Source organism: Sus scrofa, chromosome 10 (genome assembly GCF_000003025.6).
Source record: "Sus scrofa isolate TJ Tabasco breed Duroc chromosome 10, Sscrofa11.1, whole genome shotgun sequence".
In the NCBI taxonomy this organism is placed as follows: domain Eukaryota; kingdom Metazoa; phylum Chordata; class Mammalia; order Artiodactyla; family Suidae; genus Sus; species Sus scrofa.
Window position 1 is genome coordinate 54,795,536 of NC_010452.4, and position 20,172 is coordinate 54,815,707.

At 40.3% G+C, this 20,172-nt stretch overlaps 1 protein-coding gene across 1 annotated transcript in view; it reads right to left on the reverse strand.

Annotated features, from left to right (window-relative positions):
- The window catches only part of MALRD1 (MAM and LDL receptor class A domain containing 1), a 598,238-nt gene that overhangs the window by 12,730 nt on the left and 565,336 nt on the right, over positions 1 to 20,172 (reverse strand). The window contains 2 exon segments of the mRNA XM_021064964.1: positions 16,335 to 16,431; positions 16,527 to 16,606. Of these exon segments, the coding sequence (XP_020920623.1) occupies positions 16,335 to 16,431; positions 16,527 to 16,606 (177 nt within the window).

Here is a 20,172-nt window from a genome sequence, read left to right on the forward strand (position 1 = left end):
CCCTTAGACACAATCTCTTTGCTTAAGAACTGATTGCAGTATTAAAGTTAATTCTCAGTCTTCATGATTTCCCATAGCAGTCACCTAGCAACTGGCTTCTTTCTCAATCTTTGGACGATTTAAAGTTGACAACACTATGTAAGAATCTGTCTAGAAAAATGAACTTAGTTGCATTCACTTATTTACCTGCACGTCTCTCCCACTTGAATGTTAGCTTCCTAGAGGCAGAGCTAAAATCTTCATTTCACAATTGATTTAGGAACCATTATTTGAGCCCCAAATATGTGTCATGTACTCTATTACAGAGCTACTCAGGGTGGTTTATGAACGGTTATGGTCTTATTCTGTTTATGGTTCCATGGTGAGATAAATATAAAAACTGAGAAGAGGTATTTAGAAATGTTTGTAGCTACTTGACAGTCTGTTGAGGCTAAGAATAAGAAATTTGGCCTAGTATTTTGTGTGTCTTTTAGTTTCATTTTTCCGATGCTTGTTACAAAAGCATTGGTATGTGATGGGTTGAAAACAAAACAAAACACAGCTGGTCTTTCATCACACATAGTGTGGACGGCTCCGTTCTACTGATGCTGAGTGTTCAAATATGAGTAACTACACATTTGCCTGGCTGACTTCTACTTTCCATTCAATAACTTTTTGCTAGCTACCTCTTCTGAAAATACATATTCTTTTCCTTTCTCCTACTGAATGTGATACCTCAAATCCCACAGTTGGAAGGGAATGAGTATTATATAACTTCCTTTGAGCAGACTGAAATATTTTTTCATGTAAATTGCTCTATATGAAAACTCACTCTAATTTTCCTATTGAATTCTCTTAGACACATAATCTGTTTGATTGAAACTGATTGCAGTGTTGAAGTTAATTATCATTCTTCGTGATTTCCCTTAGCAATCACCTAGCAACTTGCTTCTTTCTAAATCATTTCAGACAATTGCGAGTTGAGAACACTAGATGACAATCTATCTAGAAAAATTGGCTTATTTCATTATGACTCACAAATACCTAAAAATCCTTTTAAATATACCCTATTTGGGATTTATTAATATGAAAGTTCTCTTGGATCTATGAGTAGTTTAGCTTATGATACTTAAAAAATTGAAGAAAAAAAAAAAAAAGCTGAGTTCCTGCAGGGGCACAGTGAGTTAATCATCTAGCTTTGTCTCTGTGGTAGCTTGCAGGTTGCTGCTGTGGCACAGGTTTGATTCCCCAGCCCAGCACAGTGGGTTAAGGATCTAACAGGGCTTAGGGTGCAGCTGCAGCTCATTTGATCCCTGACCCAGGAACTTCTATATTGCTCAAATGCAGAAAAAGAAATTGAAAAAAGCAATCAAAATGCATTGTTCTATTTTTTAAAACATAAAGAGAAACTGTAAGCACACATGCACATGCTCAACATTCTATGTAGATTTCTTAAAAACAGTCTTTCCCTGTTTATTCCCAGTAAATTTCCTATCATTTTTTTCCTTACCTGCCCTATATTTTATTCACACTAGCTAGGCCATTCTCCATCACAGTTTGTGCCTTGACACAAGTTGTTCTATCTGATCTTCCACATTTTCATCTGATGGATTTCAGTCCATGAACTTGGACTTGAGTGATGCAGCACATTCTCAATAATCCTTCTTAAACCTCCCTACTACACACTTTCAAAACAGACTTGGCTTCTCCTTTACCTGTGTTTCTCCAGAGCTTTGTAGGAAGCACTGTATATGCTTAATACATACTTGTTGAAGAACTGACATTATTTGCTTAAGTGCCTTTTCCACCAGAGTGTAATTATAATTTATAACTATATTCCCAGCCCCTAGCACAGCACCTAGTACATAATAAGTGCTTAATAACTGTTTGCCAACAAGTACATGAATGAATCACTAAGAACTTCCGATATATGTGTTTCTTTTTACAGAGACAAAAAAAATAAGGAGTTCCCGTCGTGGCGCAGTGGTTAACGAATCCGACTAGGAACCATGAGGTTGCGGGTTCAGTCCCTGCCCTTGCTCAGTGGGTTAATGATCCGGCGTTACCGCGAGCTGGGGTGTAGGTTGCAGACGCGGCTCGGATCTCGCGTTGCTGTGGCTCTGGCGTAGGCCAGTGGCTACGGCTCCGATTAGACCCCTAGCCTGGGAACCTCCATGTGCCATAGCAAAAAGACAAAAAAAAAAATAATAATAATAATCTGGTCTTTCAAGTTCTGTTGTCATTCTATTCTTTGATTCATTAGTGAGCTAGAAAATTCCAACATAATAAACAGATTGTTGAACTTGTAAGAGTGCCCCTAAGGATGCTTTTAAAGAGAAATTGTGTAAAAGATGATTTCCAAGCAGAAAAGCATCTATCGGGAGGATGGCAAAGCAGTCAGTGAAGAAAAATTATGAAGCAGATCTCATCCTCCCCACTTTCAAATTCCCTACCCCTCTGGCAACATTAACAAAGAACAACACTTAGAAGTCTGATTCTCGAGTGAAAAGGGGCTGAATGGATTTGCTACACGCCACGGGAGAGCTACATGAGTAACGAACAGCACCCCCCTCACTTATCTCTACCTCCGTCCTGTCCTTCCTCATTTAAAGGGTTACCTCTTTCAAGGAGCAACTCGGATTTTCCTACAACACATTCTTCTTCTCTGATTGCTTGGATCCAAGAAAACAAATGCAACAGAGAAATATATCAGGGACTGAAATGCTGTCTTCTTGCTAAAGTAAGATTTACAGTGAGCAGAGAGAAGATGCCGAAAAGTATGTCGAATACTGTCCTGGGAACTGTTTCTGTCAAACAGTCGCCCATATTAAAATGGAAAAAATGGCTTTCTTCAGATCAAATCATCAGAAGATAGGGCTGTTATACAGGGAAAGTGCTCTTTATATATTTTTTTTAACACAGAGTTATTTCTTAGACTTCTTGGAGTCTGTATCCAATAACGATGGACTTGAAACAACTTGGGATAGTTAGCAGCAACAACACAAACACACACACACAATGATGCTTGCATTATTCCAGACGCATTCCTGACACATTGCATGTAAGATGATTTTGCATAGTCACATAATATCATAAATGACCAAGGAACTGTTGGTTATAAAAGGAGCTACTAATTACTTAGTAAAAATAGCAAATCATTTTGAAATTCATGCAAAATGTAAGAAATTAGAATGATATCCTTATAAGCAAAACTGGTAATCAGATTACTAATTAGATAGATGCGATTAGGTTGTCAGATGCCAGGCAGTGTTTTTAGGATGAAATCTGTCACTCATAGAGATATCCACATTAAGTGACATAGCATGAGGACAATATTGAGAAGAATGAATACTGCAGCTATTTTAAGTAAATTCAATTCCCCACCTCCCTGAAATACTCAGGTGTTTTGATACTTGGTTTCTTCCATAGATTATGAATGTTCATACTTACAGGTTTTTGGTATTATTTAATGTTCTTCATTAATATTCTAGGATTTAAGCTTCTGACTATGGGCTGATTTTGCAGCCCATCATGGACTCCAATAATGAGCTAAGAGTCATAGATGTAGGCATCATTTGTATTTCCTTTATTTGCTTCCAGCTTCTATAGAATGCAATGGTGGTCAGTCAAGTTGGATTGAAAATTTTCAAGAATACCCAACAATGATATCCCAACTTTTAGAGATATCTGTGAGGATTCTAGTAGGAATAAATTCTGGAGCATGGAGGCCAAGAAAAATATTTCCTGGAACATAAAATGTTTATTTGGGCTCAAACATTCTACTGGGACAGACTGAAACTTTGACTTAAGGAATACTGACTCAGATGAAACTTTGTGCTATCTCCCTGCCCGCCCTCGTTTAGTGGGTCAGGGATCCGGCATTGCCATGAGCTCTTTGTTGAGCTTAAGGATATAAATATAAATAGGTCAAAGATCCTGCCATCAAGAGGTTTACTATCTGTCATGTTATAATCTGTTATTGTTTGAGACATCAAACCAAAAGTCAATGAGATGAGTGAAAAGCAAGGCTGAGGACATAGCGCTTTGGAAGCCTAGCTCTAGGAATGCTTACTTTTGTCCAAAGTGACCTGGGAAGATTCACAGATGACACAACTTCTGTGGTTAGCCTTTAAGAACATTTTCCCTTTTTTATATTTTATTTCTATGGCAGAGGAAGACGTAAACCTAGCATTTCTGAAACTTTGTCCTATCTTCTTTTGACCAATAAGTTCTTGGCCATTAGTGTCTGGAAAGATGGCATCTGGTATCACTCATTCTATGTCTTGGGCATATTCAGCCAATTCCAATACTTTGATGTATTACTGCAAATTTACCGGTCCAGAGACATCTTATTTTTCATCTGCCCCACCTGTTATTTATGAAACATAAACTGTCTGTTAGGTAAGGAGCTGGCTAAACAAACACTGCCATCTCTGCTTCCCAGAGACTTATCAGCACACAGAATTACAATTGAGTCCCAGATATGGCTGTTTTAACCATCAGTCAGCTGCGTGGTCAAGACAACCGTACAGATGGATTTGTCAAGTGTGTTGTCTAACATTTAACTGTAAGTTAGACACTTTTAAAGATTTTTTGAAATAAACACTAACTCTCTTAGTAAACTGTAATTCAAAGACAAAGATAGGTCACTACTCAATCAGATAAAAGGCACCCTTATAGCTGAAAGACTAATGCAGTGACATTATAATCAGGGAATACTCAGGTCCCAAAGGACCAAACTCTAAAGTCTAATTAAAAATAAATAGGAGTTCCCATCTTGGCACAGTGGTTAACGAATCCAACTAGGAACCATGAGGTTGAGGGTTTGGTCCCTGCCCTTGCTCAGTGGGTTAACGATCCGGTGTTGCTGTGAGCTGGGGTGTAGGTTGCAGACGCAGCTCAGATCCTGTGTTGCTGTGGCTCTGGTGTAGGCCAGCGGCTACGGCTTCAATTCAACCCCTAGCCTGGGAACCTCCATATGCCGCGGGAGCGGCCCAAAGAAACAGCAAAAAGACAAAAATAAATAAAATAAAATAAAATAAACATAAAAATAAATAAATAAATAAATAAATAGGAGTTCCCATTGTGGTACAGCAGAAAAGAATCTGACTAGGATCTGTGAGGATGCAGGTTAGATCTCTGGCCTTGTTCAGTGGGTCAGGGATCTGGCATTGCCGTGAGCTGGGGTGTAGGTCACAGATGCGGCTTGGACCTGGCATTGCTATGGCTCTGGTGTAGGCTGACTGCTACAGCTCCGATTCAACCCGTAGCCTGGGAACCTCCACATGCCACAGGTGCAGCCCTAAAAAAGCAAAATAAATAAATAAATAAATAAATAAAATAAAAGTAAACACACTATATAGTCATGGCTTAAATTGTGGATGTGGCCTATACAAAACAGTCATTTGGGAAATACTGATTTAGTTCAACTTTCTTATTTTATGTATAAGACAGGGTAGAATGCCAAACTCGATGTCTTCCCCATTGCCTAACCTGCTTTTCTTCCCGGGTTTTTGGATCTCTATTAGTGACATTCTCAACCACGTAGTTGTCTGGCTGTAATATTATTGGATCGACTTTGACATGTGCTTTTTCCTCACCTCCTATATTAGGTCAGTGGCTACTGCTCAAGTTCACATTCTCATTGTCTCTCACCTAAACCTCTCCAGCAGGCTTACGTCTTCTAGACTGCCAATCTCTTTCCTAGTCTCCTCTAGTTTGCTCTCTTGCCCTGCATTCTCTCTTTAACCATAGACATGATCTTGTCATTCTTCTTACCTTCTTAAAACACTTCTTGTCATTCTTAAAATACTTCGCCAGTTTATATAAGTCAAGTCCCTCGCAGGAAATAGCTGACCTTCAAATTGGGAAATTTGAGAAGTGTTTCATAAAGCGACAATTTTCGAGGTATGCACAGACTGTAAAGCAACGATATGTGATGGTGCAGTAGGTTGGGCCAGTGACATCAGGCCTGTTGCCATCCTAGGTTGGAAGGAGGAAGGCCCAGGAGGAGTATAGTTGTAGTACAGAGCTTAGGGGCTCCTCTTGGACCTGTCGCTGCCAGTGGCCAGCTGGAACTATGCTGCAGAGTTATGAATACCCAGCCCTCTTTCTCCTTCTTCCCTCAAAGTGCTCCATTTTGGCCAAACATAATACAAATTCAGATGACAAGGAAGCCCATAATGCAATCCATGAAGGTCCATTGTCCAGAACTCCCTTCCACCCTTTTCCATTCTCTTCGGTGGAGAAAGGTAGAAGGTGAACCTGAGGGGACGGTCAGAAGATAGCCAGCGCTCGGCCCTATTTTTTTTTAGTGGATTGGAACTCCCTAATAGGTGTTAAAAACCCTTAGCCACCTGTTTACCACATAATTTTCTACATGGAACCGAATTTGTCCCCTCCCCACTATATTCTATAACCATGTCAGCCATATGTTTCTACATTTTCTTTCATTGTCTTGAACCCTCTTTCCTCATCTCTGCCTGGTTTCTTCATCTTTCAAGTCTCAATACAGATGCTACCTCCTCCTTACAGCCCTCCTCATCCATCTGAATTGCTGGCTCCCCAGAATATATCACCTCCACATGGTCAACCAAGGCTTTCCCTGTGTACCATTCTCTCCACTCGGAATAAGAGGGGTTCTGACTTCATGACATCCTCAGCCAGAGTAGAGATGTGGTCAGCTTGGGAAAAATGCTCTTTTTCCTTTGAGGCCTCATTTATGGACCCATTCTAGCACTTCAGGACAATAAAAAAAAAAGGTGAGGATTAAGGCAAAAGTATAAAAGAACAGGCTGCATAGGAATTTTTTTGTTCGTTTTGTTTTGTTTTGTTTTGTTTTTAAGAGAAGAAGAAAAAGGAGGAGAAGGAGACAGAGGAAGAATCATCCTTACCACGCAGGGTCCAACCCCATTATTAAGGGCAAGATCTCAAAATTCTGCTCTCAATTTTCCTTTTCTAGCTCAAAGTAAACATTTAGCATATGTATTTAGTGCTTTATGCATATTTTGGCAGAGCATAGCCAATATATGCATAAAGCACTATGATTGGGGAGTTAAGTTCATGGATCTTAACAGCTATACTTCTTGTGGGCAAATGCACATGTGGAGAGAGCAAAGGTTTGCAAGCATTATGAGATGACCTTGGTCATTGATGCTAGTAGAATTTCAATTCACTAAAGCTAAGTATTCATTTCCGGGACCAAGGCAGGCTCACTAGTGACACTCTAGCTGTAAAAGCAGATGAATGCCTTGAGGCACAGAGTAGATAAGGTTTCGATTTTGGCTAAGGATAAATATTCATTGCTGGGCCCAGGTTAGGCCTATCCAGGATCCCATACTAGAAGAGACGAAGAGAAGCAAAACTGCCTCCAAAGAACCATATTGTCACATAAGGTGTTGGGAGTGGGAAAGGGCCTGGGAGAAAGAATAATATTATAGAGATAGATATTTTATTTGGAGGTCAGGGCAACTCATTCATCAATCTCAAATGAGAATATCTGTACTTCTCATGGGCAACTGGCATAGTTTTGTGGGATCCTAATCACCTTTTTCTCATCAGAAATATAAACACCAATTATACTTTTGACCATTCTTTCCTTCCATTAATTTTGGTTTACATTTCTACCATTACACACACCATAGTCAAAAATATACTATAATGGAATATGAGTCAGAAAGCATATAAGATGATAATCTTACAGATCTATGAGCTCTTTTAAGACTAATACATAGGAAATCTTAAATGTTTGGGGAATCTATCATGAGGCATTCCCAAGAGCACATCTAGGTCTTATAATTTCCTACTTAGCAAACTTTCCACTGTTGCATATACTTACTTACAATCCTATGAAATTATTTACAGAACTTTTAGAAAAGACATAGATGTATCTTATTTCTCAGCATAACTGGATGAAATAGGTTTGCTAATTTTGAACTTTGGTTCACGCATTTATTAAATCAAAACAGTCCTTCAATCTCAAATATGGCACAAATGAACCAACCTACAAAGCAGGAACAGACTCACAGACATGGAGAACAGCCCTATGGTTGCCAAGGGGGAAGGGGGAGGGAGTGGGATGGAGTGGGGATTTGGGGTTAGCAGGTACAAACTATTACATTTAGAATGGACAAGCAATAAAGTTGTGATGTACAGCACAGGGAACTATATCCAATCTCTTGGGATAGAACATGATGGAAGATAAAATAAGAAAGTGAATATATGGATGACTGGGTCACTTTGCTGTAAGCAGAAATTGGCACAACACTGTAGATCTACTATACTTTAATAAACAAAAATTTTTAAAAAGCAACCCTTCATAAGTGCCACCAATGCCACATAATAAACAGCTATGGATTGAATATTTTCCCCCAGGCAAAGGTCATATAATCCAAAATAGGAGTGAAATGGGTGTTATGTGATTTCAGGTAAATAAGTATAAAGAGTCCACTATTTATTTGTATGCGTTAACCTTGATTTCTAGGTGTAGGCTTGATTGTCACATCTACTTTGTATTAACTGCAAACTCTAGAAGGCTGCTATATTATTGTTTCTTCCAAAGTGTTAGGAGTAAAAAGCTGGTGGATTTTGGACCATGGGGACAGGTGCAGTGGACACCTTTCAGAGGCCTTTGCTGATGACCCTCATCCTCAGCACTTTAGTGTCTTCCATGGGATCCCAAAGCCATGTTTGTACTATTAATCCTGCCCCATATCTCACCCACAGTTGATCTGACCAGAAATGGGATCTTGATCCAAGTGGGCTAATCGGAGGGGATCCCTTTGGAAAAGGGAAGACAAAGATTTAGTCTCTCCGGAGATCTGGGGACATAATGAGTAACAAACTTCCACCCTCTAGGAAACATCTTTTCATTAAACAGGGAGTAAAGGAAAAGAGTCTCTCCTTTGGAAAGAGAATCACCAGAACTGAAACACAGAGCAGAAGTGGGAGGCAGAGGAAGAATACCACTGGGTCCAGGCTTTCCTGAGATCTGATCTCCTTATTCCTACCCTTGAGCTTCAGAAGACATGTGCACTGTTACACTAAATTCTTTATTTTTATTAAGGCACCTTGAGATGCTTTCTTCCCCTGCAATCAGAATGTCCTCACTAATACACTTGGCGGCAAGTAGCTAATAGAAAGGTCACAGAATATATAATAAAATCCAGGAACCACATCTCTTAAAAAACAACTTTAAGAGGCTCATTGCTGTGCTTGGCACTGTCTGAGCATACAGTGTTTTTAAAAAATTAATACAAAAAAGTTCCTTTCATGAAAGTCACTGAAGGGCCTCTTATGCTGCAGATTCTTTTTACAAAATCTAATGAAAAAATCTTAAGGTTAAGGTTTATTTAGAGAGGGTGATGAATTTCCTGCTTACATCAATTCCTGCATATCTTAAAGTTTTGGTAGTATTTTCAAGGTTAGTTACTGTTATTTCATTTAGGCCAAATATTCTAATGTGCTTTAGGGCTCAAATGAGTTCATGCAAAAAGACATTTTAAAAAAGTTAATGTGCAATGTTTTAATTTAAATGTAGTCAGCAAATGTAAGCAATGCTTTTGGTGATGCTCAGAAGTATAGCTAATATTCAATCAAGTATAGGTAATCTTCAACAGGCGTGGATTGTGTATCAGTTATGTATACAATGCTGGAAACTGGGGATGTAAAAATAAGGACTAGTTAGTATGGCAACTAATTAAGTAATAACACTACATAATGGTGCTCTAAGTGTCTTCTTGAGGACAACATTCTGACAAGTCAGTGACTAACCCTGATGGGATGCCAGGATATTTTTTGCTTAGTATAAAAAGATACATGGGTTTAGCTAGCTGTGCCAGGCAGAGGGTGTGAAAAGCCATGTGCTTTGGGGGAATGGTGAGACTTTTCCCAGGGGTAGGGTGGGTGTGGAATGGTAGGATGATGGAAAATTAAACATGGTGTGGTGGTCTTTGAACATCGCTGCTTGAGTTTTCCTTCAAGTAACTTAGAAACATATGCATCTCCTTTTACACTTTAAGTTAATGTCTAAAAATTTTATAAGTTTAGTGGTGACGAAGAATGTAATTTCTGAAATACTTCGAGTTCCCTAAAATTAAAAAATTTGTCTGCCATCTCATCGAATTGACAAAGCTAGTCCTATCTATCCAACCAACCAAATCAAACTTAATTTTCAGAAAAAGACTGACTTCATTGTTCAACTCAAATGTCCCTATTAAATCGTGTCCCAGGGAATCTAAAAAAAAAAATGATATCAATGAAATTGCTAACAAACAGAAACAGACTCAGACATGGAAAACAAACTTATGGTTACCAAAGGGGAAAGTGGGGAAAAGGACAAATTAGGGATTAACAGATACATGCTACCACATAAATAAACAATAAGGACCTACGATACAGTGCAGAGAACTATATTCAATACCTTGTAATAACCTATAATGGAAAGGACTCTGAAAAAGAAGACACGCACACCCCCCACGTACACACATATAACTCAACCTCTGCTGTAAATCAGAAACTAACACAACATTGCAAAACAACTGTAATTCAATTTTAAAAACTGCGATTTCAAATTCTAGATGGGAAAGGAGAGAAAGAAGAGGGAGGGAGGAAGAGAGACAGAGAAAGACTGAGATGGGGGAATTTATAAGTCTTTGGTAAAGACTTAGCTCCTGCTCCCCTTTCGGTCCTGCTTATCTCAAATCTCTTATTTTGTTATGTGAGTGTCTTTTGGAGGGCTACCTTCTCAGATTCTCCCTCTACTTGCCTCCCCCCCCCCAGGGGGTGTTCCCTTGCCTTCCCCTTGCAATTTATTTTGGTAAGTGTCAGGACAGATGTAGGTAATAAAGACACCTGGGAAGGAAGAAATGAGGGAGGCAAAGCCCCGGGCCCAACGCGCCTTTCTGATTAGAAGAGAGTCTATGAAGTTTGCGCCTCTGCCAATGGACTCCCCTGAAACTACTTGTGCTACAAATCCTTGCGAGGTCTCTGAGGCTTCAGGGTAAGCCCCCTCCTGTCTGAAGACCCCTGGCAGAGGGAACAGTGGTAGCTCTGGGTTTGGTCTTCCCCACCTGTGGGCTGAGGCAGGTCTGGTCCCTTTGAGGGACTCTGTCTCTCTTCAGCCCCACCAGTGGGAACTTCCTCACCGTGGCCCCTCGGGCAGGGAGTGCAGTGAGCAATTCAGCAACGATTGGGCATGATCAGGGTGGTACGACTGGAGACAAGCAATTCAGGAGATTACTAATAAGACTGAGAATATAGTCTTGAGTAACATCGTTTTGGGGAGTGGTGGGGAATACAACCTTTGTGTTGAGATTTTTGAAATCAGAAGAGAAAGTATAGGGAGAGGGAAGAAGACAGGGTGGTAAATCAGATACTGTCTTGGTCTCAAGCCCTGGGCCTCATCCATCTCTATTAGAAGTAGAGACTAAGGCTTGGGAACTGATTGATTGAGGTACCTCAGGAATTTTAAAGACACCAAAGTCGAAGTTCCTGTGATGGCACAGTGTTAATGAACCTGACTTGTATCCAAGAATACACGGATCTGATCCCTGGCCTTGCTCAGTGGGTTAAGGATCCAGCGTTGCGGTGAGCTGTGGTGTAGGTCACAGATGTGGTTCAGATCCCGCCTTGCTGTGGCTGTGGCTGTAGGCTGGTGACCCCTAGCCTGGGAACTTCCATCAGCTGTGGATGCGGCCCTAAAAAAGACAAACAAACAAATAAACAAACGACACACGAAAGTGTCTCTCTCTCCTCCCATGTGCTGTCATGTATTTCTACCATATTCTATCAACCATCCTTCTTTTTTTGGTCCAATTCACACATCCTTGGGAAATTTAACGATTTAAAATTAGTTTTTAAGGATTAAAACACAGTCCAATCCACTGTAAAACTCCCAATAGTATCAGATCCTCACTTCTCTGCCTTCTGCCCTTTCCCCATCTCACACTTGAGATCTGACCATGGCTGCTGCCTGGAGGAAGGAAGAGGATGAGGGGCATGATCTCAGGATCTGGCTTTATACCTGCCACCATTTTTCAAGGCTTAGCTTTGTGGTGTGAACACAGAAAAGGGGCGGGTATGAGAGTCTGGAATCTTATTGTGCAACTTGTCACTTGTCATTGGTAGGCAGGTACCCCCCCTACTGCAAAAGTGTTTATGTAGTTCTGACTTCTTCTTCTGGACTTTGCTCTTGCCATGGTCTCCACGGAGTGAGTGAGTGAGTGTGTGAGTGTGTGTGTGTGTGTGTGTGTGTGTGTGTGTGTGTGTGTATGAAGCAGCTTTATGTGGGCCTCTTCAATTATTGGAGTGAGTGTATGGAGAAAGTGTATGGAGGGAGTGAGTGTGTGTGTGTGTGTGTGTGTGTGTGTGTGTGTGTATGAAGCAGCTTTATGTGGGCCTCTTCAATTATTGGATCCTATTTAAATGAAAGGTGTCTGTGTCAACCTACAGCTCAGCTCTGGCCCCAGTGCCATTTTCATGAAGGGCATCGCATCACCTAAATTGGCAGTTGCTTGAACAACCTTATGATTCAAATTTATCTAGGTTCTCTGTGTTTCTTCAAATGAAATAAAGAAAGAAAGTCTAAGTTCTTTTCCAGATGGGTGGAAAGTCTTGCATAACTGGATGCAGTACACTTTCCACCCTTTCTCCTGCTCTATTGATCCCAGGTCTGTTATACTAAGGCCAGCTGGTGCAGGATGCCCCCACAGACATGTCCCATTCATGTTCAGTACACTAAGCCGAAAACTATCTTTATGTCTGTCTGTAAAGGTTACATGTGGCAAATACTCCTGAGGACTTTTTGTTTCCCATACTCTGCTCTGATGAGCACCAGGAAGCAGATTTCGCAGATTTTTTTTACCTTTTTTTTCTGGGCATTGTCAACTTAACTCCTGGTTTGGGCGGTGGGGCTTAAATCGTTTGGCTTGTGTTGGGCTGGTGGTGGCATCTTCCTTCCCTTCCTCTTTGGGAAAGTGGTAAAAACTTCTCACCACAAACACTACACTAATCCAAGAACAATGACTCCAATGACCTTTTCTCCTCTTCTCCTGCCAATCATCTCCTTAAAGAGACTGAGGAGATGAAATAACGGGTGATGACAACATAGATGGTTCTGCCTTAGCAAGCTTCAGTGGGTTGTGTCTGACCCCAATCATTGGTAGTCTTTGGCAATTCTTTAAAATGTGTGGTACTTAGAGCCACATATTTGAGGAAGGTAGCCAATTTCACTCAATTTCTTGTAGATCCTTGTGAAAGGGGGTTATTTTTTCAGATAAGAGTACCAGTGTGTTCAGGTAGGATGATAAAAGCAGCTATATCCAGTAATGATATTACTTTTTATTTCCGAGACCTCAAATATAGGTTCCAAAATACAGAAATGATGGGGACTAATATCTCATATGTTTTTTTCTTTTTCTTTTTCAGGCCACACTTGCAGCATATGGAAGTTCCCAGGCTAGGGGTTGAATCAGAGTGGAAGTTGCCAGCCTACATCACAACCACAGCAATACCTCATCCAAGCCACACCTGTGACCTACACAGCAGCTTGTGGCAACACTGGATCCTTAACCCACTGAACGAGGCCAGGGACCATCCCCCATCCTCACGGACACTATGTTGTGTTCTCAGCCTGCTGTGCGCTGTAACAGGAACTCCGTCATCTCGTGTGTTGAAGTCAATGTAGCTAGAAAAATTCTATGGAACAATCTAGCAAATGGTTGAGAGCATGTTATGGATCTGGATCTTGGAACAGATTTTCAAAGGAAAAAGATAATTTGAAGCCGTTGCCATATAAGTGGCATTTGAGCCCTTGGAAATGAATGACATCTCTCATAGAGAGTGGGTGGAGTGGGAAGAGTAGGAGATATAGAGGAAATCCCTAGGGAACATCAAGAAGAGTTGGGGAGAAGGAGAGAAGAAGAGGCTAAAATAAGAGGTCGAGAGAAGGAAGATGAAGAGAAGATGGATAAAGAATTAGGGAATGGGAAAATAAGAACAGAGTTTGTCAAGAAAGGTGAAGAGCAAAGAGGAATGGAAAGTGTCAAGTTGCAGAAGAGTGACAGAAGTGGAAGAGAGAAGGGAGAGGCGGCTCTGTAAGACTGGTCTGTGGTGCCACCAACGTTTGCCTGAACGGTCTCTCTCCGCCTTGATGGTACAGACTGTGCGACATGAATCTGGAGAGGGTGTGAAATTTAGGGTTCTTTCTGAGGACTTTCGCTGGCGGTGTTAACATGACAACTTATTTATATATTGTGATGATTCATTTTATGTGTCACCTTGGCTAGGCTATGGTGCCCAGTTGTTTGTTCAAACACTAGTCTCAATGTGCCTGTGAAGGAATTTTTGGACATGATTTAGTATTTATAGTCAACAAACTTTAAGTAAAGCAGATTACCTTCCACAATGTTGGGTGGGACCTATTCATTCATTTAAAGCTTTAAGAGTAAAGACTGAAGTTTCTTGAAGAAGGAAGAATTCTGCCTCAAGATTGTGACAGAGAAATCCTACCTGCATTTCCAGCCCAATAGCTTGCCTGGTAGATTTTGAATTTAAACCTGGACCATCATATCTTACTTGAATTTCTAGCTTGCAAGCCCTACAAGTTTCATGCTTGCCAGTCCCTACTACTTTATGAGATAATTCCTTAAAGTAGATTCATCTTTCTTAATGTATTCTTATTAATTTTCTTATTAATGCAATTAAAATATTATTTTATTAATATTAAAAATGACTTGTATAACTAATATTACATAAATGTATATGATGAATGATGATGTCTATAAAGCGTGATTAATATATCATTCTTTATATAGTGATATACATTAATTTAAGATAGCTTACTACTTTATGTATTATTAAATTTTGCTACCTATTTTTGGCCACACACATGGTATATGTATGTTCCTGGGCCAGGGATCGAACCTGAGCCACAACAGTAACTCAAGCATCAGCAATGACAATGCTGAGCCCTTAACCACTAGGCTACCAGGGAACCCCTTATGTTCTGCTATATGTTTAAACATAATAAAACAATATATTAATATAATACTATTTACATAAGAATTGCTAATGTATTAATTTTGTATATTTTATAACATGTTAATAAATATAAATATAGTATATTTTAAGATATTTAACGATATATCTTTATATTAATTATACCATTATTCATTATATTATTTATATATACACACACAGAGAAACAACAGGATATCTATTTATCTTATTTCCGTTTCTCTGGAGAAAACTGGCCAATACATATGTGCATTCTAGTACAAAACCAGTATTCACTCATGGCTTTGTGTCTCTTTTTCCCCACTACACTACAAACACCTTTTAAGTCCAGACTGATTTTCATTCCTGTTTGTATCCACATTGTCTGGCATATTTTAGGCACATAAAAAACAAAGAATTAATAGATGAGTAAGATCTTAATGTAACAGATTAAAATGTCATTTTTTTTCCCTAATGAACCCCATCATTTCATAATAAATTTGCCTTAATTGATGATATCAGATTGGTATCTGCTAATTAACATGATTGCAGGCTGGAGATATAAAGAGAATTCAAATGGGAGCCACATACAAGCTGGCACTGAGGAAAATGCAGTTACCTACAGCGCTCTGTGATACATCTGTGCGGCAATGAGTCTAAATCTCTGGCCACAAACTCAGGTGTACAAGAGATGCTGCATTTATTTACTTTCTTAAAATTTCTTTAAATCTTATTCTGAGCCCTTACCTTGCTCAGTTCATGGGAAAGTCAATCACTTTCAGTATTGGGGTGATGTGCATCCCATGCAGGTGATGGGAAGATGGGTACTGGGTTGGAAACCCCATGATCCTGAACAGCACTGTAAGTTGTGAGGTCTTAGTTATGCACAGCCCAGCCTGTAGAGTTCCTTCAGGCTCAGCAGCTATTGGCCTCTGTTCTGTGCATTGCCTGGAACACGGGAGGCTTGGCCTGAAACACTGGTGCTTAGAGCCAGCATTCCTGGGCAGACCAAGAAAGTATCCCTTTTGCAGGTCTCCTGCCTTCCCTGGGCTCTTCCAGAAAGAGATCCATCCGTCACCTCAGGCCTTTATCATCTGGGGAGAAAGTCAGGTTCTGTTTTCTGGTACCATTAGAAATGTTCCTAACATAATCTGAAAAGTAAACTTAAGGCTTTTCATTAAAAGAGAAGAGCGATCACCATTTAGTAGCTCCTGCTGCCTGCTTTCTGCCTAGAAAAATAAATCCATAAAGTATGGCAAACTCAAGTTACCTGGGGTGAAAGGAAAAGACAGCCAACGAAACGTTTCAGAAAAGTGGTCTGCCACACTGCACTTCATTCCCCAAGCAAAGCCATCGCTTACCTTATTGGTACTTTTCTCTTGGCAAGAAAGCACAAGACTGCTGCTGTAATATGAGTCAGCAGGAAAGCTAATCCAATACCCAGGAGAGTCCATATACCTGGAATTTCAAACCCATGAATAATGTAAATATTCCGTGAAAACTATCAGAGACTCTAAAACTCAAGTGATTTGTTTAGTCACAACATCACCTACCCTTTTGCGTGTCCATGAAATCAGCAGTTGGAGGGTTAACTCTGATGTGGCAACGATTTCCTTTCCATCCTTGGCCACATCTGGAAATGAGATAAAATGTAAGCGTTGGCAAAAAACAAAGAAGTGGAAACATATTTTCGCAGTACCGTCATGGAATAAAACGATGAATGTCAATAAACACTGAGACACCAGGATTGTGGGTAACGTTGATAAGAAACCAAAAATGTTAAACCAAAGCAAAAACAAAATTAAATTTTATCGTGTTCACATTACTGTGTAAGATGATGTTTTTCCCCAATATTTAGTCCCTTCTTGATTTTATGTAGAAGGTTTCTTAATCTATAAGGTGGGGGATGAGGTTCATTTCTTGTTTTCAAAAGTCAGCTTCAGTCTTCACCCGTGTACTTTATTTTTTCATTTGTCTCAAAAGCTAGCAGATTTTTCTCTTCTTTCTTTTTGCTTTCTAGGGCCACACCCGCAGCATATGGAGGTTCCCAGCCTGGGGGTCAAATCGGAGCTGCAGCTGCTGGCCTACTCCACAGCCACAGCCACTCAGCTCCTCTGAGCTGCATCTGTGAGCTACACCAGGGCTCATGGCAACGCCAGATCCTTAACCTACTAAGCAAGGCCAGGGATCAAACTTGAGTCCTCTTGGATGCCAGTCAGATTTGTAAACCTCTGAGCCAGGACAGGAACTCTGAAAGCTAGCACATTTTTCAATGGTGAACGGACTTAAGTTCTTTCAGATACCACTGAAGAATTTCAAATCATAGATTAACGTACATATAAATCAGAGAGTATTTTTATTTCTCATTACAAAGGGATGATCTTTCAAGTTCACAGCAGGTGGAAGTTCCCGGGCCAGGGACTGAACCCAAGCCACAGCAATGACAGGGCTGAATCCTTTACCTGCTAAGCCACCAAGGCTCCCACAAGGTTTCTTTACAAGGAGTAAAATTTGTCAGAATTTCTCTGGTAGTGTGTGCTTGCCTAGGGGTATGAATGCTTATGTATACATTCTTGTCTACCAGAAATAACAGCATACATCTCAAGAATGATTTGGTTGAATTTCCTGCCAAATTCATGGTACAAGCTACAAAACAGAATTAAAAACTAACTTTTGAATATGTGTGTTTAAAAGCTGTGGGTTAGGAGTTCCTGTCGTGGCGCAGTGGTTAATGAATCCGACTAGGAACCATGAGGTTTCGGGTTCGATCCCTGGCCTTGCTCAGTGGGTTAAGGATCCAGCGTTGCCATGAGCTGTGGTGTAGGTTGCAGATAAGGCTCGGATCCTGGGTTGCTGTGGCTCTGGTGTAGGCCAGTGGCTATGGCTCCGATTGGACCCCTAGCCTGGGAACCTCCATATGCCGTGGAAGTGGCCCAAGAAATGGGAAAAAGACAAAAAAAAAAAAAAAAAAAAAAAAGCTGTGGGTTAGAAGCAATCCTTCTTCAGCACAGAATCTGATATGGTTTTCTCCCTCTCTCTTTTGAAATTGAAAATTTGAATGATCCGTATCAATTCCTTCAACAAAGCAAGAGCATCTTTAAATATTAAAAACATTAGTGGTTCAAGGAGGCCCATAAGAGTGCCTTCTTTCCTTAGTAAATATTCTTTAAAAAGTAGAAATTTCAGACAATGGGGTTGTTTTTGACATCTCTGATAGTCAAACTACAATAAATTAGAAAGATTTAAGATGAGAGTATTTGCTTTGTATTCTCAGGAACCTTAAGACAATGTTCCCGACTAGTCTCAGGTTAGCAGTGAATCTACATGCCAGGCATGCACATTTTGCCTAGACGCCTTTAAAATCTGCCTGAATGGCACAGGTCCTCAACCCTCATCTTGGAACACTGAGACCTGCCACGATGGTGTGCTAGAACCAGCCCACTGGCGTCCCTTCACTCTGAGCACCAGCAGGGGAGGAATTTGTCTTGTCGCATCTCCCTGAGGACTGGAAGGGAAAAGAGAACATCCGGCGTGCTCTGAAGTTTGGTGGCCTGACCAGAATCAGCGTAATCAACGAAGCTGTTCAACTTGACAAAGGGAAAGAAAATGACTTGGTTTTGTGTGTTTGTTTTTGTTTTTTAGGGCCGCACTCATGGCCCATGGAGGTTCCCAGGCTTGGGGTCAAATCAGAGCTGTTGCCGCGTCCCTACACTATAGCCACAGCAACATGAGATCCGAGCTGTGTCTGCGACCTACACCACAGCTCACAGCAATGCCGGATCCTTAACTCACTGAGCGAGGCCAGGGATTGAACCCATACCCACATAGATACTAGTTGGATTCGTTTCCACTGAGCCACAGTGGGAACTCCATAAGCACCCATAAGCAAAAAGTATCTGAGGAAATCTGATTTATTTTGAGCTAATCTGGGGCTGTGTGTTCATTACTTATTTCCTCTACCTAATGAGTGTTAAGTCTAATGTTGAAGGAGTTCAGCCTTATTTTTTGGAGTGATGGATGTTCAAACTACTACCCAATTGTGGTGCATGCTGTGATTGGCTCCCCCACATTCACTTAACCACCCATGCCCCCTCCATTCCCTCCACCAAGTCATAAACAATTCTATGGTTTGGTTGGAATGAAACCCCCAACCTGATCTCTAGGGTCCTGAGCATTTGTCTCAGGACCCTGCCCATGACCAGATGGCATTCCTGATCAGTATGGATTGGCTCATAGGAAGACATGGACATAAGTTTGTCCAGTAAGAATTTTGTCACCAAGGGGTACAAACTGATGGATATTTGCAGTAAGAAATATCCTCTGCCCTGTGATGTGAGAAAGGAAGCATGTAGCCCTGTGAAGCTCAAATGGTCCCCTGGCTAACATTTTACAATAAAACCCCACCTGAGGACAAAACAAACTCATAGGAAGAGAGAGCCTAGGAAATCATGGAGAAATGGAGGAAGAGCCTTACTTGCATCGCAAACGTTCTAATCCCGTTCCTGTTTCAAGCCTGCTCTGCCTTTAGATACGCAAGTCAATAAATTCCTTGATTGTTTGAGCCCGTTTGAGTTTGGTCTTCTATTATGAGCACACACACAAAACCTGTTTTCCTACTCTCCCATTTTAATCCCTCAAATTCTCCTCATTAAATCAATAATCCCTTACTCATAAAGCATTTACTGAATGTCTACTATGTACAAGGTAGTCAGCCAGATACAAAAAGATGGGCAACACATGCCTGAGAATTTGTAGGAGCATGAACTTAGAATTTAAAAATAAGTAAGAGACAAAATAGAAAATAAAATATATATGGCAGGTAAAGAAGGAGTGCTTCAAGAATCAATTTTTTTCCAGACCCAGAAAGACAAAAAGGTGCAATCTCAAAAAGGCATGTGTGAAACAGGTGATATATTAACTTACATTTATTCCGAAACATGAAGTGTTTATGTATGTATTTTACAACAGTATTTCAGGAAAAAAGGTCATCTAAGTATATAGAAATCATCTATGACTATGATAGGGTCTGGAAAGATAAGTTCAAATTATGTTCAAATTGATAATAGGATGCTAAACTAATTTCTAGATTTTCCATTTCTTTACTGCAGTATATTTTTCCAGCCATATTTACTCTTAATATTGTAGTTTTTATGTGTGTAGAAGGAAAATCCTTTCAGAAGGAACATGCATTTTGAATGT